The sequence below is a fragment of the Vidua macroura genome, chromosome 20 (assembly GCF_024509145.1).
Source record: "Vidua macroura isolate BioBank_ID:100142 chromosome 20, ASM2450914v1, whole genome shotgun sequence".
Lineage (NCBI taxonomy): Eukaryota > Metazoa > Chordata > Aves > Passeriformes > Viduidae > Vidua > Vidua macroura.
In genome coordinates this window covers 9,631,504-9,651,164 of record NC_071590.1, presented here as the reverse complement: position 1 = coordinate 9,651,164, position 19,661 = coordinate 9,631,504, and the positions used below count along the sequence as shown (strand labels likewise).

General features: G+C 39.2%; 1 protein-coding gene across 5 annotated transcripts in view; it reads right to left on the bottom strand.

The window, feature by feature from the left end:
• Positions 1-19,661, bottom strand: part of USP32 (ubiquitin specific peptidase 32) — a 63,251-nt gene that overhangs the window by 17,861 nt on the left and 25,729 nt on the right. For 3 of the 5 annotated variants that reach the window (XM_053995605.1, XM_053995606.1, XM_053995608.1), the window contains exons 5-14: positions 18,641-18,800; positions 11,151-11,282; positions 9,836-9,943; positions 8,972-9,087; positions 8,043-8,105; positions 6,433-6,516; positions 4,118-4,179; positions 3,905-4,007; positions 2,400-2,592; positions 229-404 (exon numbers count right to left, since the gene is read on the bottom strand). In XM_053995605.1, the coding sequence (XP_053851580.1) occupies positions 229-404; positions 2,400-2,592; positions 3,905-4,007; positions 4,118-4,179; positions 6,433-6,516; positions 8,043-8,105; positions 8,972-9,087; positions 9,836-9,943; positions 11,151-11,282; positions 18,641-18,800 (1,197 nt within the window). The remainder of the gene's footprint in view (positions 1-228; positions 405-2,399; positions 2,593-3,904; positions 4,008-4,117; positions 4,180-6,432; positions 6,517-8,042; positions 8,106-8,971; positions 9,088-9,835; positions 9,944-11,150; positions 11,283-18,640; positions 18,801-19,661) is intronic. The other 2 variants (XM_053995609.1, XM_053995607.1) reach the window with 2 other exon arrangements.

Here is a 19,661-nt window from a genome sequence, read left to right as displayed (position 1 = left end):
TAAGAATATTTTGAATGTTTCTTTTCTCACAAAACACAAGAGAGCTGTAGAAGCAGAACACAATTTTTTCCCTCTTAGAATATGAGTAAGAAACCTAAATTTTGCTGTATGACAGAGCAGCATTGATCCAGAATAAAGCTGAAAAAAAAAACCCCAACATAAAAAAGCTGTGATAAAAGAGAGTTAAAATGTGTTTTTCCTCTATTGCCACGCCTTGGCTGCCTTTACCTTGACTGGCTCCTGGGTCACCAGGGGCTGGTTATCAATAGCTCCTGGTTTCTGGGGGTTCAGCTGGAGCAGAGAATTCCCACTGGATCCAAGGAAACACTGGTTGTTATTGTCTGAAGTGTTGTGCTGCCTTGCAAAGCTCACCTCAGAGCCTGGGGTGCCAGGGTACAGAGTATCTGAGCACAAAGCAGGAGGAAAACCAGAAAGAATTCAGTTCCTGATCCCATAAACCACAAAGGAATGAGTTACACTCTTGTATCCTTGCTTTAAAAAATAGCAAGTTTGCTGCCCTGCATCCTGCAGTGAAACATGCAGCTCCTCCACCCCCAGAGGGATAAATCTATTATCTCTCAGAAAGGGATTTATGATTTTATAGTGTATTTTATATATTTTACATCATGACTACACAAACACAGCTCTGAAACAGCCTAACCAGTTTTGCATGAGCAAATGTGGTGAGCGTTTTGTTATCTGGATGTCTGAATATCAAACTCCTAAAAACTCATATACAGAACTGAAGATATATCCAATAATGCCTTGTTTTATTTTTCCTTGAAAAAGCAAATGGTTTTATTCTTATAGAAGCTGCTTTGGTCATGCAGAACTAAATGGAAATTTCAATAAAAATAAAAATAAAAATAAAGAACACTTGTCTCTCTAGCCTTTGTTTCCCCCAACCCCTATACCCAAAACCATCACATTAATTTACCTAATTTCAATTTAAGTTATTATTTTAAAATATCAGATGCAACCTTCATCTGCCTTACAAGAAAAAAAAAATCTTCAATTCTCACAACTTTTTGAAAAATCAAGACTAAAATCTCTTCTTTTACAAAGATGGCTCTTAGGAGCTGCACAAACTCATTCAAATTTAAATCACATGCCCTGTAAAAGTACAACTGTGCTTTTCCTCATGGTTTTTTGCTGTTTCTTCCCTCTTTTTGCTATCATTGCATGGTAGAATATAGGATCAACCAGCTTAAAACAACTTAATGTGAAAGTGGGGGAAAAAAATCCACTCAGAAAATAAACCATAGGACAAAAAATACCTTGAAAATAATTCTGGAAATGAATCCCAGCATAACAGATGAGCTGCTGTTAAACAAGACTTTGTGTTTAGCCACAACAGAATAAAAAAATCTTCGAAAAAATCCTTAAAAAAATCCTTAAAAAACCCTTTTAAAAATCCTTAAAAATCCTTAAAAAATCCTTAAAAAATCCTTTAAAAAATCCTAAAAAAATCCTAAAAAATCCTAAAAAATCCTAAAAAAAAAAAAACCCTTAAAAAATCCTTAAATAATCCTTTTAAAAATCCTAAAAAAATCCTAAAAAATCCTAAAAAAAAAACCCCTTAAAAATCCTTAAATAAACCTTAAAAAATCCTTAAAAAATCCTTAAAAAAACCCTTTAAAAAACCCTTTAAAAATCCTAAAAAAATCCTTAAAAAAACCCTTTAAAAATCCTTAAAAAGTCCTTAAAAAGTCCTTAAAAAATCCTTAAAAAAATCCTTAAAAAACCTTAAAAAATCCTTTAAAAATCCTTAAAAAATCCTAAAAAATACTTTAAAAATCCTTAAAAAATCCTTAAAAAAAACCTTAAAAAATCCTTTAAAAATCCTTAAAAAAACCCAAAAACCCCCCCCCAAAAAAACTTTAAAAATCCTTAAAAATCCTAAAAAAAACCCAAACCCCCCCCAAAAAAAAAAAAAAACAAACTTAAAAAATCCTTTAAAAATCCTTTAAAAATCCTAAAAAATACTTTAAAAATCCTTAAAAAAACAAAAAAAAATCCTTAAAAAAATCCTAAAAAAAACCTAAAAAAAACCTAAAAAAATCCTAAAAAAATCCTAAAAAAATCCTAAAAAAAACCTAAAAAAATCCTAAAAAAACCCTAAAAAAATCCTTTAAAAATCCTTAAAAAATCCTAAAAAAATCCTAAAAAAATCCTAAAAAAATCCTAAAAAAATCCTTAAAAAAATCCTTAAAAAAATCCTTAAAAATCCTTAAAAAATCCTTAAAAAATCCTAAAAAAATCCTAAAAAAATCCTTTAAAAATTCCTAAACCCCCTGCAATCCAAGCTGTGCTATATCTCTGGCTGGAGGGGTCCATGCAGTGTGCAGTTTTCCCAAAAGCTGTTCTACATTAAACCTCCAAGGAAATAAGATGCTTACTGCTGCTGGTGGACTCTGAGGCTTCTGAGGCAGTGGAAATATTATCTGAAAACTTTTCTTCTGGTGCACTGAAGCCATTAAGACCTCCCATTTTGTCTTCTCCCTGTTCTGGGGTATTGGCTGCAGCAGCTACCAGGGGATTCTTACCTCCACTCAAGACAGATGAAGGCTCTATCACAACTGGATTTGCATCCTAGAGGTGGGAAGAAAAAGAAAAGTTAATTATGAACCGAGATCAAAGACGTGGCAGTCAAACCAGCCACCAAAAATTCACAGTTCTCTGACTGCTTTTGCACATCACAGGACTTGCTAGAGGAAAAATGCTTTCTACGTGTACAAATAAAAAAAAAAAAAATCAGCAGAAATCAACTCCTTAAATTGTTGAAATAATCAAATAAACCATCCTGCTCAGAGTTAGAATTCCAAAATTATTTTCCCTACCTAGATACATAAAAATATACCTGGTTTTAAACAGCTGTAATTACAGACTGTAAATATTTGAAGACTTGAAGTGCCTATGGTTAAATGAGAAGAGCAAGCACAACAAAAACCACATTTTTTCCCCTCAAACCTGCAGCATTTTCACAGAAATTCTGGTGGTTTTTGATTTTTGCTTGAGAAGTGCAGTGAGTAATAGCCTTGTGCCATTATGCAAAGGATTAGGGATAAAATCCTGTGCACATCTGAGCACTCACACCAGGGGAAGGATCAAATTACCTGGCATTTCTGGCATTTCAACCCTCATTTGGCCAATTCATTGTGCACAAAGAATGATGGTCATTGCAAGGTTAGTTTTCTGAGTACTTTCAGCTATTTGTTTTTATGAAACAAATCAAGTACTTCTGTGATTATTTAGGAGGGCATAAAAACTCTTTTGAGAGGTTTATTTCATTTGTTTAGCCTGTAAATAATATTTATCTCCAATTACATTTTATTAAGCATTCTGTATTTTGTACAATTCAGTGGTGCTTTAGCTTAAATATTTTAATTAAAGGGTATTAAAGAACACCCTGGATCTAAAAAGTTTTAGTACAACTCCTTTAATTGGGTATTAGACTACTTTTTGCCATTGCCTCTGAAGCAAATTATAGCAATTTCCTCCTTTGTCTAGAAAATTCAGAGTGTATTTGTGGCCCAAACCAAGTCAAACCCAAAGTGGGCAGCTTTATTATCAGATGGATCAGAAAATGTGAAATAAATGCTCCTGTGAGCGTGGTTTTTATTCAAAAATAATCTTAAGATGCAGGAATGATGAAAGAGATGAGAATTTAATGAAATCACAGTGCAAAGTTCCCCACATAACAATGATTCAGCAGAACAATTATTTTCCACCGAGGGACAGGAGATGCCCAGTTCAGCATTACTGGTTCAGCAGTCATTTCCTCCCCACTGTTTTTTCCATCAACACATTCAGAAAGACAAGAAATCACTCCTTCAGTATAGATTATTATTATTATTATTATTATTATTATTATTATTATTATTATTATTATTATTCTACTTACATATTTGACATATTCTTTCCACTGGTGCCACCAGGGCATAGCAATGAGAAACCAGTTGTGCCCTGGCTGGAGACCATACCTGCTCTCTCTTTCCAGCCAGCCTCTGCACAGGGAGAATGGGAAAATTTAGCTCAAACAGGGAATTTCCAGGTGTTTTGAAAATACTCAAAGGTGGATCTGAAAGCCATTTAAGCTTCTGAGCAAAGCACACACCTAATAATCTGTCCTTCCTCCTCTGGGGTGGCAGGTCTCAGTCCCAAAACGATGTGACACACCTGGAAAAAGAAATAAATTCTTATTAACGGGCAAATAAAAGCAAATAAACAACTCATCATTTAATAATGGAGTAAGATTACTTAAAATTGAATAAATCACTAATAAAAAAGGCTTTTGAGCTGTGAGATTCCCAACTTGTTCCCACTGTTAAGATAAAAGCACCAAGAATGTCAAATGCCCCAAGACAAGTAGGGAGGTGAAGAGCAAAGCAGTTTTCATTGTTTTCAGGCTGTGACAGACCCCAGGGCTGCAGTGGATCAGATTCACAAATGAGGATGTGTGGGTGTGCTGGGGAGAGGGAATGAGGAACTGGGAGAGTGCAAGTGGTTGGAAGAGGATGAACTAAAAGTTAAAAAGAACTGAAATGGAAAAAACTGGGAATGAGATGGGATCAAAAGGGAAACAAGCACTGGAGAGGCTGAGGGAGAAGTTCAAAGCAGAGCAACCAACCCCAACCACAGCCAAAACCACTCTGCAAAGTGCAGGGCATTCTCTGGATGTCTGCTGCTAGTTTTCTTTCTTTTTATTTAGCTCTGAACTGAACTGCAAGGACAAGGCTCCATCTCCTGGGCAGCTGCCTGGCTTTACTCCCAGTACAAACCAGTGTCAGATGGCTCCTACTGCACTCCCTTCCCAGTAAGGCTGGACAGGAGGGGAGGGAAGGGCTCCTCAGGAACCTGCCAGGAGCAGGGGCAGCTCTGGATCCTCCCAGATGGTTTTGCTGCTCCCCCCATGATTTACAGCCTTCTCCTGCTGTCTCTTTTGAGGCTATCAATTTGTATCTCAGCTGGAGATTTCTAATCACTGCTAAGATGTCTTATTTAAATTTATATTACAGTGAGAGAGACCATTTCACATTTTGAATGAAACAAAGGCCATTAGCCAGGGGGTAGCAACAGATTTTCCAGCACACACAACACAGCTGGGTCTGGTGTTTCTTTTTAAATTTGTGTAGCTAAAATGAGATTCTTCAGATAAACCAACCCCTCTGCAAACAAACCCATTTGTTGACAAGCTTTCCACTCAGAATATTTGGCTTTTCTGTCTGCAGATGAGGCACATGACACCTCAAATAAATGCCCAGATAAATCAATGGCAGACTCTGCCCTGTGCTGTACATGATAAAGTTATCAAAAAAAAAAAAAAAAAAAACCACTAAAATTAAAATCTGAAATGAAAACACAGCAGCTATGCCAGGAGGAAAAAAAAACATTGTAAATGAGACTTCCAATGAGCAATGTGCAAGATTGGTGATGTGTAATCAGCATTAAGAGAGATTTATTACATCTTCATTCATTCTTTATCAAGATTGCAGGGATATTTGTTAGTTCATCAATATTTAGTTATGAGGGGATATTTGATGCCAGACAGGCCAAAAATAAAGACAGCCCTTCTGCAGAAGGCTGCAACTTCAGCAAACTTGATGTAATTAGAGCTAAAATGAATTTGAAGAGCTTTCTGGTGTTATTCTTTCCAGCTGTGGTGTAGCTGGTGGCCTCAGGATACTCTCACTCAGTCACCCTGAAGCTCTTGGGAAAGTATAATTCAAAATGCAATTTATAAAGTAGTCACAGGCCAATTATTATTATTATTTAAACTCCAAGTATCAACCTGAAAGGAAAACAGGTAAGGAACAAACTGCAGTGGATGAAAACACTTTTTAGGGTTATTTTCTGCACAAAGCGAGCCAGAGCTAAAATATGGCTTTCAAGGATTTAGAAAAATCCAATTCAAGCTCAATTAAAACCCAATTCAGCACACACTTAATCCTCAGCTTCTGCAAGTGAACAGGGATAGGATATCCCAGCTTTCCAGGACTGCTTCATTAAGGAAGCAATGAGAGGCACCTTAGAGGGCCTTGACAGAAAGTGTAAAGGGAAACTGGCTGCAAAATGAAAAAGGAAAGAATTAGGGATTTTTTTCTCATTCCCTGGGTTACTTTCTTGGCAAAGATTTGCCACAAAAATCATTTCAAACACAGCCTTTGTCTAATGGAAAACGTAATTGCTGATGCACTCCAAATTTCATTTTCTGAACAGTGCACCAGGTTCTCTTGAACAGATGAGGCTTTGGGCACGTCCATGCACTGCAAGAACAACAATCAAAGAGAATCATTCTGCCAAGGCAGCCCAGAGCTGCAAAGCCACATCCCCTCCTGTGCACACAAATGCTGATGCTGCACTTCATGGCCATGCAGAAAGCTCAGCAGTTAATTACTGTAAATTATAACCTTAGATTTCCCCTAAACATACCTGAAAAAGCAGGTTTAAAAATTCATTGGCAAGAGCACTCTTCACACTCCATATCTGGTAGTCCTCCAGTGTAAGGTGTCCAAGCTGGAAGGGAGGAGAAGGAAAGGGAAGGGAAAAACCATCAAAACATGAACCTGGTTCTGGTAAAATGCTCAATACCTGCCTCATGCAAGGCAGGACAAAACCAGGGAATTGATAAAAATTGGCATCTACCACTATTTAAATAAAATGTGATCCAGTAAAAGGAAAAATTCCAGTTCTAGCATAGCACAGGCAGCCCAGAGAACTGAAGAGCTCAGAGTGCAGAGGGTGAGCAGTGCCCAGTGTGGAACCTCTCCATCACTCCCACCCAGGGTCCATCACCTGCACCCCTCACACCCCACATCCTCCTCTGAGGGCTGGGAAAAGCACTTTGGCTCAGCAGGCCCTTGTGATCTCACCTAACACCACAAATGCCATTAATTCCTCATCAGCTGCCAAGGCACAGGGGTGGAACACTGACCATGTCAGAGGGATCTCTGATTCACTGAGGGGATCAATCTGGTTTTTTTTTTATCTGGCAATATAATTCAGAGCCAATTTTACAGCACTGGCAGTTACTCTGCCTCTCCTTACAAACCATTTTCTCCAGATTTAACCCAGGTCAAAGCTAACACATGAAAAGAGGTTAAATAATTTATGTAATTACTGCACCATCAGCTCTTTCCAGCACTACACTGATGATGCCACTAAAAAAAATATTCTGAAGATTCAAGTCTTATTTTTTAACTCTTTGTGCAACCAGGACTGCTGTACACTTGCTTATAAATTACCTTTTCAAGAAGCCAAACAATAAAAACCTCAAAGGACGAAACAGAGAGAAGCCACAATTTCCACTGCTTTGGCAATTAAAGAATTACTATAAAGTATTTGCCCACCACTTTGTTGGAGTACAAGCAGGCAAGACAACTATTCACACACATAATTAAGCATTTCTAGACATTCTTTATAGTTCTGCATAAATTATTTATCGTTTCCAGACACTCTTCCCAATTAGTGAAGCAAAGGATGAAATAATGGAAGCAACTTCAACAATATTTTTTGTGGATATCTCCAAATCTCCTACTTCCAAAGAGCAAGGAGAAGAATTACAGATAATTACAGATTTACACCCAGCTACACTTAAAGCACAATATAAACTACCAGGACTTTCTGCTGTGTCATGACAGATGCTTCCATAGGAGGATAATGTGTCTTGACACAGCATAAAATCTAAGATAAACTCCTGCACTCTCTCACAAGATCAATTTTAACAGGAAACAAAGAACAGAAGTCAAGCATCAGATTTAAAACTGGTGTTTGCAAGCAGAGCCTTGCAAACAGTGCAGGCTTCCAATTAATTTCATCTAGTTATGCATTTTGGGTTTAGCTTCATGTATTAAAATGGCTTATAAAATTCAAACACATTCTTTCTTTCACAGAACAACGTGGTCAATTTTAATGGAAAACTGACATTTCTTGAAAAAGACTCTTTTATTGACACATCTCTGTTCTAAAGAAAGCACTTCCTTATAAATAAACTGAAGATACTGAGGTATAAAAATGACAAAGAAAGAACAGCAAATTCCTACCTTTGTGTTATCATGCACATGTAAAATATCTTCCACAATTTCAGACAAACCCATGTCCAACTCCTTCAACAAAAGGATTAGAAATCAGAGTTAAAGTCTCCCAGCAGGATGTGCTCAGAATAAAAATAAAACTGTTAGAGATGCTGGAAACTCTCAGTAATTCAAACCAAGGGCTCCCAGACAGAAAAAACTGTGCTTTTGTACCTTTCTTTATATGAAAGAACACACATTATAGACAAACCACTGAGCTTTGGGCAGGTCAGAACACACATTTAACCAAACCTGGGAGATTTGGGCAGGTCAGAATTTAACCAAACCCTGTGCTTTGGGCAGGTCAGAACACACATTTAACCAAACCTGGGAGATTTGGGCAGGTCAGAATTTAACCAAACCTGGGAGATTTGGGCAGGTCAGAACACACATTTAACCAAACTTTGGGATTTGGGCAGGTCAGAACACACATTTAACCAAACCCTGGGATTTGGGCAGGTCAGAACACACATTTAACCAAACCTGGGAGATTTGGGCAGGTCAGAATTTAACCAAACCCTGGGATTTGGGCAGGTCAGAACACACATTTAACCAAACCTTGTGCTTTGGGCAGGTCAGAACACACATTTAACCAAACCTTGTGCTTTGGGCAGGTCAGAACACACATTTAACCAAACCTGGGAGATTTGGGCAGGTCAGAACACACATTTAACCAAACCCTGGGATTTGGGCAGGTCAGAACACACATTTAACCAAACCCTGGGATTTGGGCAGGTGACAGCTCTGCAAGGCAAGGGACAGCCACCTCTCCCCCTCCCCAGCTGAGGGGCTCAGGGGAGCCTGTACCTCACTGACCCCCACCCAAACAAGATGCACATTCCTCCTCTGGAAGGATGGCTCAGGAAACAGAAGGAAACCAACCCCCAGACACCACTCACAGGTATTTTGTCCGTCCTGTTGTCTTTCCAGACCTCTAAAAGTGCCACCACCATGTCCTTGAGCTCGGTGCGAGACAAGACCCCATCGCGGTCCACGTCAAACACCTTGAAGCAAACTGAGGGAAAAGGGAATGACTTTGCTGTTAGAACCATTCCACAACTCTTTTTTTTTCTTTATTCCTTGCAGCTGATTCAGTGCTGACAGTTCTGAAGGGGGGGATGCACGTGTGGAGGTGAGGAAATGGAGCAGCTGTGTTTAATAAACTCAAATCCACATCCCTGCAATCCTCTGCTGTGCTTGCTGATGGGACCTAGCAAGGAACAGATGTGCATCCAGAAATTTCCAGGGAATTACAGCTTGGAAGTTGCAACAATGTGGTTTTGGAGAAGTAGGGAACAAAGAGTGCTTCAAAACACAGGAACCTTGCAGGGAGCCAGCTGGGAACTGGGCAGTGAAAAGCCACAACATGCTATTTACCACAAGACAATCAAATAGGACATTTGTTTTCTGTTATAGATAATGAGTAGCTAAGTGTTTGCACTTTCTATATTGAGATACCCATTTCTGCCTCAAAATGCAGAACACTGAAACAGTAACTTCTGAAATGTAGTTTTTCCCAGTTAGATAATTTACATGGAACTACTGATAAGCTGTAAAATATATGAAATTAGGTTTAATCATCCTTTATAAAAGGAAACCTTGATATTTAAAATTCCTCTGTTTTTTTTTTTTTAACTTTTAAAGTCACTCTTCTCACAGACTTGTTCAGTGGGAAAAGAACCTCAAAAGGTGAAAACAACTAAACCTCATTGTTCAAACTGAAAAACTGCTCCCAAATTAACAGTTAAATTTTGCATACTTACACTTCTGTCTCTCTGCCAAGGGTCCCCTGCAACATGCTGAGAGCCCACAGGAAATTTCTTTAAAATCTATGTGATTGTCTCGGTTTTCATCAAAAGCATTAAACAAACCTGCAAACCACAAAAGCATCTCCTGTTACAGCACCTGAGAGCCACCCTGCACCTCCACGAGAACGTGGGCAAGGAGAAGTACAAACACTTGTCATTTGTTCTCATTAAGTGTAATTAAGCACTACTAAGGCCATTTAAAGGTGAATTAGTTGTCTCAGGGATGGCTGATCCAGCCAGGGGTGGGGAGGGAAATCAGGAATTCTGAACAGCTGCCTGGTCCTCACACCCTCCTTGTAATGACTGATTTAGAGTGGAGCTGAACCTGTATGGCCAGACCTTCCCAGGCAGAAATTCCTGTGCAAATCACTGAATTGCACTGCAAATTTGGCCCTGAGCTAAGAGCTGTGGCCACTAGCCTTCAAAGCACTTAAGAGTTCAAATCATTCAGCATTATTTATCCTGTAACTTATTTTTTTTTAGCAACAATGACTCCACATAAGGCAAAGAATGACCAAAAAAGCTCCCCCCAGCAGCTGTGTAAGTTTAAATCACTCAGAAAAAAAAAGGATGTGGGGATATATCTCTACAGAATTGGACCTAAATTCTGATTTTTTACCACTGCAGATGATTTTCCCATTTGTTAATTACTGCTGCCACTTATCAGTAAAGCCAACCTTTTGGTAATAAAACAATTGTCACCCCAGGACTGCAGAGTGCAAGTGCAATGTCCCTGAATGTCCCCATGTCATGCAGCAAATGGCAATTGGACAACTCCAGTCATTACCAGAGTGACTTCAACTGGACAGACCAGTTTGGTTGTCAGTAGAAATAACAACCTACAAATCTCCTGAGTCTCCTGAATAAAATCTTCCTTAATTTACACTGTTAGGGAGGAGTGTTTCATGGGCTGCATGATACAACAGCTGAGGTGTCATGCAATAGATGAAACTCCCATTTGGCATTTGAAAAATGCTTCAGGGCCAGCAGTTTATTTTGTCTTTACAGAATCTTAAGAAAAAAAAATTATAAACAACTGCAGGGCAACTTCTACATAAAATCTGACTTATTTCCTGCCAACTGATAACAATGCAACACCTCCTTCAGCACTCCAGATTTCCCAGCAAACAGAGATTTTTCCCTCTTTTCCCATTTTTCAGAACTCAGTGAAGTTATTCTGTCCCTCGAGCTGAGAGGACATTTCAGAACAGACACTTTCAAAGCCATGAGAGCAGAGCAGCAGAGGTTCCTCCCTGCTCTCCCTCCTTACCTTCACTCAGGGACTGATGGATTGGGGGGGACACCAAGGGGGCAAATGTCTCCAAATCGAAGCGGCCGGTCCTCGACTGAGCTTTCAGCAGCCAGTATCGCTTCTCCAGGTCGATGATGTCGGATTCTTCCACTGCAGAACCAACAGAAATAAACCCAAATCACCTCCTTTGGCCACAGGATCTTCTCACCTATTCGCCATCGAGGAGTTCACCATCAATAACATCATCACAAGTGTGTAGAAACACAGAAAATTAACTTTTCCCACTGTTAGAGCCTCTTCATTTTTCACCTCTTCCTGCTTGGTGATTTGAACAGGCAGCTTGTATTTGCAGTGTCTTATTTTCCCAGGGTATTCAGTATTAAAATCCTCAAAAAAGATGTGAAGTAGCATTAAAAAAAAAAAAAAATCACAGATCTTTTATGGAAAATAATTATGTAGCACTTGGCTGCCCCTAAAAGACTCCTACTTGAAATTTTTAGCTTCTTTATAAAGTAATAAGGCTAAATTTTAATGTGGCATTTAAATGTTGTCTCTCAGCATTATTCACTTTATTATTTATACTATAGAATTATTCATAATTATTTAATTTACAGTAAACACTGGGGAATGGTCACACAAACCTACAATGCAGAGGAACTTAGAAGGCAATTTAAAAAGGGGGAAAAAAAACCCCAAACCCAAGAAATAAAACAAGGTGCTAAGCAAGGATGGATAAATATAGCCAGAGGAAGAACTTGTGTTTTCCTTCAAAACATTCTATACAAATGCTCTCTTTATGCTTTATCCTTGAAATTAAATATATATATATATATATAAAACAAGATTAAATTTCTGCCCAACAATACTTTTAACCTTTTTACATATGCAAGTGTGTCACAACAGTGCTTTAGGTCAGTGCCAATTAATTGGCTCTCAAATAGATCTGTAATGACAAAGCTGTCTATATTAAGAAGCACTATGTGTGATCTCATTCCCAGATGGTTCTGAGCCTTTAAATCCATGCCAGTTTTCTAATAGGTTTAACTGGAGCTATTTGGCCTGGTTTAGTCCACAGAAACAATAATAATCCTGTGAGGCTTAAGAACTGAAGGGCTCCACCTAAAAAGTTGTGTCAAATTGAAATTTTATTGATTTCTTTGCCCCTTTCTGTCATTAGTGGCAGTAATTTACTTAAAATAGTAACTTAGGTAACCCACAGTGAGTATGAAGTAGTTGTAACTGCCCAGCAGGAGCATCATACGATGCACCAAAACTTACACAACCCTTACCCCCAGCAGCAGAGAGAGTGGAGAAATCTGAATAAAATATCTGGAGCTGAAGGAGTGGAAAGGGTTTTGCATTTTCCTGTAAGGTGTTTTTAGACAGCCCAGCTGGAGAAGTGCCATCAGTGCCAAGTGTCCCTTTGCTGTGTGCCTTCAGAGCAGTGGCAGAGGTGACAACCCCAGCCCTGCCTCCCCAGTTCCTCAGGGCATCACGCCCAGCTCCTGGGCATGCACACAGGGAGAGAAGAAAAACTCATTTCCTTGCTCCTCTCCCCTCCTTCCCAGATGGATCAATGCCCTGATCTGTTTTACCATCAATGCCCTGATCTGTTTTACCATCCCCTGGCTCTTGGCTGGGGTGTAATCACAAAGTTATTTGGGTTGGAAGGGACATTTAAAGGTCACCCCATCCATGGACACCTTCCACTGGATCAGGTTGCTCCAGCCAACCTGGCCTGGAATGTTTCCAGGGATGAGGAATCCACCACCTCATCACAAAAACTTTCTCCTTCACATCTTCTCTCGGTTTAAAGCCATTTGCCCATGTCCTGTCACCTACAGAAAGTCTGTCCCCAGTAGAGGAGGAAGCACCAATCCAAATTTCTGAAGGAATATTATTCTATTAGAAATCAAGAAAGAGGAATAGAGGAGTTATTTCTTTAAAGATCAGCACACAGAAATATCACAGATGTGAGGAGAATCCCAGGGCTCTTCCCCTTCCCAAACAATGGGAGAGGGGAGGTTGTGCTGCCATTTACAGGAATTCCACTTCCACATTACTGCTCTCATTAGCAAACACAAAAGCATTATTTATGTTCTCTTGTGCATGACCATGTAAATCACTTTGCTTCCTTTTAATCCACCTCTGTAAGGAGGAAGAATAACAAATGTGTGAGCTGCACTTCATTCTTCAAGTGATGCAACACTGAGAATATTCAAAAGCCAGCAGGAAGTTCAAATTGTCCTCACTGAAGTGTAAATCTGCAGAAACCTTTCTCTGGCAGGTGCAATATTTATCTTTAGTAATTAAGAAATGAAAGAATATTTTGCCAGAGAACCTCTCTCAAATACCTATAGTAGAAGTTAGTTGTATTTTGATTTTTTTTGCTTGTACTTCACAGATGTTTCTACAGCGGTAACTCCACTGTTTTATTATTTCAGCACAGAAAAGAAAGGTTATGAGAAAGCATCTTGTCTTTGTTCAGTGGTTGAGCTGACATCATGGTCACTTAAAGATAGAGAATTTTCAAATAATCACCTTTAAAAGAACAGCTGATAAGTGTTAGCACAAGTGTTACATTCTTATTCTAGCCCAAATGCACTCATCATTTTCTGCACAAGAGCCAAGCACTTTAGAAAGTAAAACCACGTAGTAAATAACATTCTTAGCACTGATTAGCCTTACACAAATCAGGTTAACCACGAGTACAATGTGACAAAAGAATATTTCTCATTCCCAGCTATAACAAATTGCAGCCCAGTGCACCAGAATAAATGGAGCAGCATTTCTTGGATTGCAGCACAGGGAAGTTCAACTGCAGCTGAGCAGCAGCTGTTGCATAATTTGATTTCTCCAGACTAAGTTTTCACATAATCTTGTAAATCACTCTCAGGATATGCAGTGCACCATCTATTCCTCCATGAGTGCAAACTAAAAAAATCTCTGGCAATTTATGATTATTCACATAATCATATTTGTTACTGAAGTTAAATGAAGCATGGGAAAGGCACACTGCACTCAATACCCAAACATATCAATGTGCATGACAAAACACCACATTCCACAGAGGTTTTGTACAGATAAAAGACTTTATCTTTTCAAAATACATACTTTTTGCCCCTAATGTCTGTTCAAATCACATCAAACTGTAAACTGGGCTTTCACTCAGATTACTTAAAAGGATGCATTTTATATACATGATATAGGCCAAAACCTCAGGACACACAGGCTTTCTAGGCCAAGTAATTTTTCATTTTGGTAATGAAATACATGATTATTTGAGGTCACATGGACATGATGCACCTGAGAAATTTAAGCAGTTTACTACCACATGCTGATTTATGTCTCCCTCATCACTTGCCCATGAGAAATACAAAATCAGATCTTTGAAATACAAAAATCAGAAATACAAAAATTCAGATCTGTGAAACTATGAATACTTTTTTTTTGGTTCAATTCTCTAAGAATTAGACCAATATAATCAGAGGGATGATAATAAGTACAACTGAAGCACAGTCCTCTTCTTGTAAAGGAAGAAGAACAAATAAACATTTTCAATCAAAATATCATCTAAAACTGTAAAACTACTAAAAATGAGTTAAATTTAGAACGTTGATCAACAGCCAGGTACATGGCAGTGATAAACACTAAACCCCCATGTTACATTTTAATGCCATTCCCACAAAATGCCCCTCTAAAATATTCCATAGATACCAAGCCATGAATAATCTTCTGCCTTAGAAAACAGATTTAAAAGCACGTTTTCATTTCAGCCACTGCTGATTACAATCCTTTATACGACCAGAACTCCCCAAGTATTCCACCATATGACCAAAGTTCAATATTTACCCACCTATGGGTACAATCCTGTCTGGCTCACAGCAGCAGAAACATACCATATTCCCAACATTTTACCAGGACTGGCATTGCTTCCCTGCTCACCATGGCGTGCTCCAGGCAGCCCCCAGCCCCTGCTGGCAGGGAGGGCTCTTCATGGCCAGGCAGGAGCCCAAACTGACACCAAGCACTGGTTCTCACTCAAAATTCTCCTTTGTGCCTTGCAAATTAACCCCCAGAAGACTCTGGGACTGAGAGCTGCTTTGCAAGACATAAAATAGCCTGGAACTAAGAGGATAACAAGTGGCAAAATACAGATTAAGTGACACCCAGGCTTTTACTTATTGGCCTGGGCTGCTGTCAGACTTTCATCTTTGTGCTCTTGCTAATTAAAAACACACACACACAGGGAAGGGAAGGTTAAAACTCAGCCAAGAGAGATCCCTGTGTGTGTGTCAGACGTGGCCACCCAGGTGTTCATGCAGCAGAGTGAGGATTATCAGTGCCTCAAGGTGGGAACAGGGAGGTGTGGAGAGCACAGCTCCTCACCCTTGGGAAAGGCAGCACAGAATGAAAATCAGCCCTTCAAAGCAGCTTTCACAGAGCCAAAATCTCCAGGATTGTCTTCTAGTGCCTTCCACACATGCCTGTTGCTAGAGTGGGTGTCCCAGCTCCAGAAGATGGATTTAACAGCCAGCCTTTTAATGCCAGCAAAGTGAAGGGATCCCCTCAGTGCACTTTGCTTCCAGCCTCCCATCTCGTCCTCCCACAGAGCTGACAATCCCAGCTCTGGCACAACATTCCACAACCTTCAGCTTGCATTCCGTGCTGTTTCCAAAGCTGCCTCTTCCATTTCAGCCACCCTGCCTGCTTAGCCAGGCCTCCTCTCATTTACTGGACTAAATAGTGATAAATGTATATTCCAAAACAGGATTATTTGTACTGATTGCAGTCATAACTGCACCTCGGTGAGTGAGAGCTGTCAGAAAGAACTGGGTGAATTTTTCTGACAACACAAGAGTCTCTTCCATTCAAAGGGGAATTTGGATGTTATTTAATGAGAGCTCAGTGACACAAGAACTGGGTGACAAAGAAGGACAGATTAAACATTCTGTCAGTTCAAAACCAGCAACCTGATGAACGGGATTATTTTGCCCATGGAAAAGGGCTGAAAACCTGAGTATCTAAGCCCATTGCATGACACTGAGTCACACCAAAATGACACATAAAAAAGGCAACCAGCACCTATGTTGCAGCAGAAAAAACATTTCCAGCTAAATGAAGGATATCAATGAGGTGTCCCCTGAGTCAGTGTGACAGAAATGTGGGATTTACAGGCTCTGCCACAGTGCTGTTCAATGTGATGGCTTCAAAAAAATATAGATTAAATGAATTTAAATGCATATGATCATACTAAAGACCTGAGAAAATCCAAACTACTGCTACTTGGTCGCTCCTCAGGTATAAGACAAATTCATATCCATGAAACTGCTTTTTTAGGAACAAAGGCCAGTTATTTTGGCAGCTTTCAAATAAAATTATTCATATTTCTGATTTAAGTGAAACAGAACAAAATTTGATTAAAAGCAGCAAGTGTGTGCAACTTCCTGTAACTTTAAAATTTCATTTCTAATTACGTGTTGAGAAATGTAATTAAAGTCATCTGCACACCAAAACAAATGCTATTTACAAATGAAAAATTAGTATTCCTTTGTTTCCCTGATAGCCTGGCTCATTAAGCAAATTTAAATGGAGTCACTGATGCCGTGCATGAAATGGGGGCTGTTTCTAAATCAAAGGGAATAACTTTCCCTATTTTTATCACTGCCATTTTTTATGGCTCTGACATATTGTCCAAGAACTTGGATGGGAAGCAGAGTGTGAGGTAAGGCTGGGGAGGGGGGTCTGGGGCCTGTGCCAGGAGATGCAGCAGGACTGAGAAATTCCTGATTGCACCAGGGAGAGGCACAAATTACTTTGCATTTTACAACAGAAAAAAATTGAAAACTTCCCCCCTTTCCAGTATTACGGTGTATGCCTCAGTTTACCAAACATTATCTCACTTCCTGGTCCTTCCAAAGGCAATCATTCTCCCAGGAAAAATACTAAGAACGAGCCTTCAACAGCTCTCAGTGTCTTACACATTCAGCTGTGTTAAAAATACTGCTGTACTGAATTTCTTACTCTTTGGAGTGACCTGATTAGGCTGAAATTACTTCCAAGTGCTCAAGCACATTTTCCTTAGTTTTGCATCTGTTGGATGAGATTCCTACACTGTTGTAAATCACAAGGGAATTCAGTAAATTTTAATTTTATCTAGAGGTCCAAATGTAACTGTCACATGAACTTCCCAATTCTGTGGACAATAACCACATCACCTCCATGTATTTCTGGAATTCACTGAATTCACTGAAAAGCTCAATCCCAGCTCTGACACGATGGTACCAGTGACAGGGATATCAAAATCAGAATTGAGAACAACAAATGTTAAATAAAATCTATTAAAACAGTAGCTGTTACATTTATTTTTTTTAATTCGAAACCTCAGTTTCAGTATAAATAAACTACCTGTGAAAAGCCCAGTAAAAACCATTCTGAAAGTTTCAATTTCAAAGTGTAAAACAAAGCAGATCTCAGTTTGACACAGGTCAAGATCTTTCCCAGAGCTGAACTCCAGAACACTCAGAGGGTTGGGTTTTTCTTCACATTCCTCTTTCTCTACCTTGTCTGTGAGACCTCAGAATATTCAGTGGTTTTCTGTAACCTCAATGTCTCCTTTCAGCCTTTCATGCAATGCAAATAAATTACCTGTCCATAAACTCCTGACTTCATTATGCATTTTCATTTCAGATGGTCAGAAAAGAGTTTGAGTGCCCATATTTAAAACCAAGAGGATAAAATGGATGTGTTGCTTTATTCAAGTAACTCACCCATGAGAGGATTAAATGCCACACTGACACGTGTGAGGAAAATCCACGAGAGCACACGAAACACAACCAGACTGCTCAGATCCCTGACACCTCCACAACCAACTCCCTCCTCCCAGGGATGGAATGGATGTTTGCATTACACTGCTACATCAAGTGTCATTTATCAGCCTTTTGGTTTTGGATTTAATTTACAACCCAGCTGTTCCTTCTTTTACATTAACATAGACATAAGGAAGCACTTCTTCTCTGGAGACAATTCCTGAGGATGCTTCTCTTTGGTTAATTCTACCACATGCCAGGAATATTATTTATTTTACTGGAGAAGCAAATTAAGAGGTAACACTTATTTTTGAAGCAAATATTATTTTCTCAAGTCTCTCAGTAGTTTTACAACCCACTATAAAGACCAAAAATAAACCCAGTATTACCAGCCAGCCACTTCAGAAGATACTTTTTTTTTTTTTTTTTTAGCTTGCTTGGTAGCAAACTTCTATAGAAGTGTTGTAGCCTCAGCATTATTATCTCTTAAAAATAACAACCCAGTGTCCTTGTACACAACATTTTACATCCCAGCACAGAGAACAGATGAGCTCAGAGAAGGAATTTCTCTCACTGAACCCAACGTGGCGGAGCAGGGAGATTCAATGAACAACGATTCTGCCTGTGAACTCTGGCAGGGTTTGTTTGTTTTTTGTTTTTTTTTTTAAGATGTGCAGGACAAGAAGCACCTTTACTCACAGTGTGTGACTCCAGCCAGGGTCTGGTAGAAGGTTGGGGTGTCACTGTCATCAGTGAGGGTCACGTAGACCCCTCCTGAGAGCAGCCACCGCGAGAAGGTGAAAGCGTCTTTGTTGTGCAGCAGCCAAACCCTGAACTTCTCGTAGTTCACCTTCTCACCCTGCAAGAAAAACCAGAAAATGGGAGCTGTTTTTCTCACTGCCAGTAAACAGGAACCATCCAGCTGCATGAACAAAAAATTGGGACAATCTCCTAGAAAAATAAGTGCTAATGTAATTTTTCTACTTGGAGCCATGCCTGTTTTTCCCTTTCCTTTTGAAACAGCAATGGGAGGGAAATTAACTTTAAGTTCTCTCTGCATTTCAGCCACCTACTCAATGTGGCCTTTGGAAACTCATTTACTCTGAACTTCAGGTGAAAGGGATGAAAAGAAAAATGGTTACTTGCAATTCAAAAGAGCAGAGGTTATTTTGATGAATTTAAATGTATTATTATAGATACCAGCTCTGCTGCACCAAAAAAAAAACAGGAGCTATAAAATCATAAACATTCTGTTCTATCTGTGCAGGTATACAAACAACACAGAAAAATCAGACTTGGGAACAATTGATGCTGTGATTAATTACTGCAGGAACATGTGGACTTTTTTGCCTCTACTGACCAAAACCCACACTGGAGCATAAAAGTGAACATGACATTCCCAGGATCTCCTCACTCCCTGTCTCCTGGAGCTCCCTGTTCAGGAACACGTAAAAACTACACATTCACACAATTCCAGGGCTGTTTAAACCATTTATTTGGATCCTTGCCAAGCTGTGGCCATGAAACCATAGGGATCAGCAGACTAATTTCTACAGGACCTACAAAACTACCTCAAATAAAAGCAAACCCATTATCAGTAGACAAACTCATTATATGGAGATTCTCATCTCCAGGGGAAATAAACAGGGGTCTGCAAAGTGGAAGAGGTTTCAAGTCATTGATTATTTAAACTCCCCTCATATCACAGACCATTAAACTT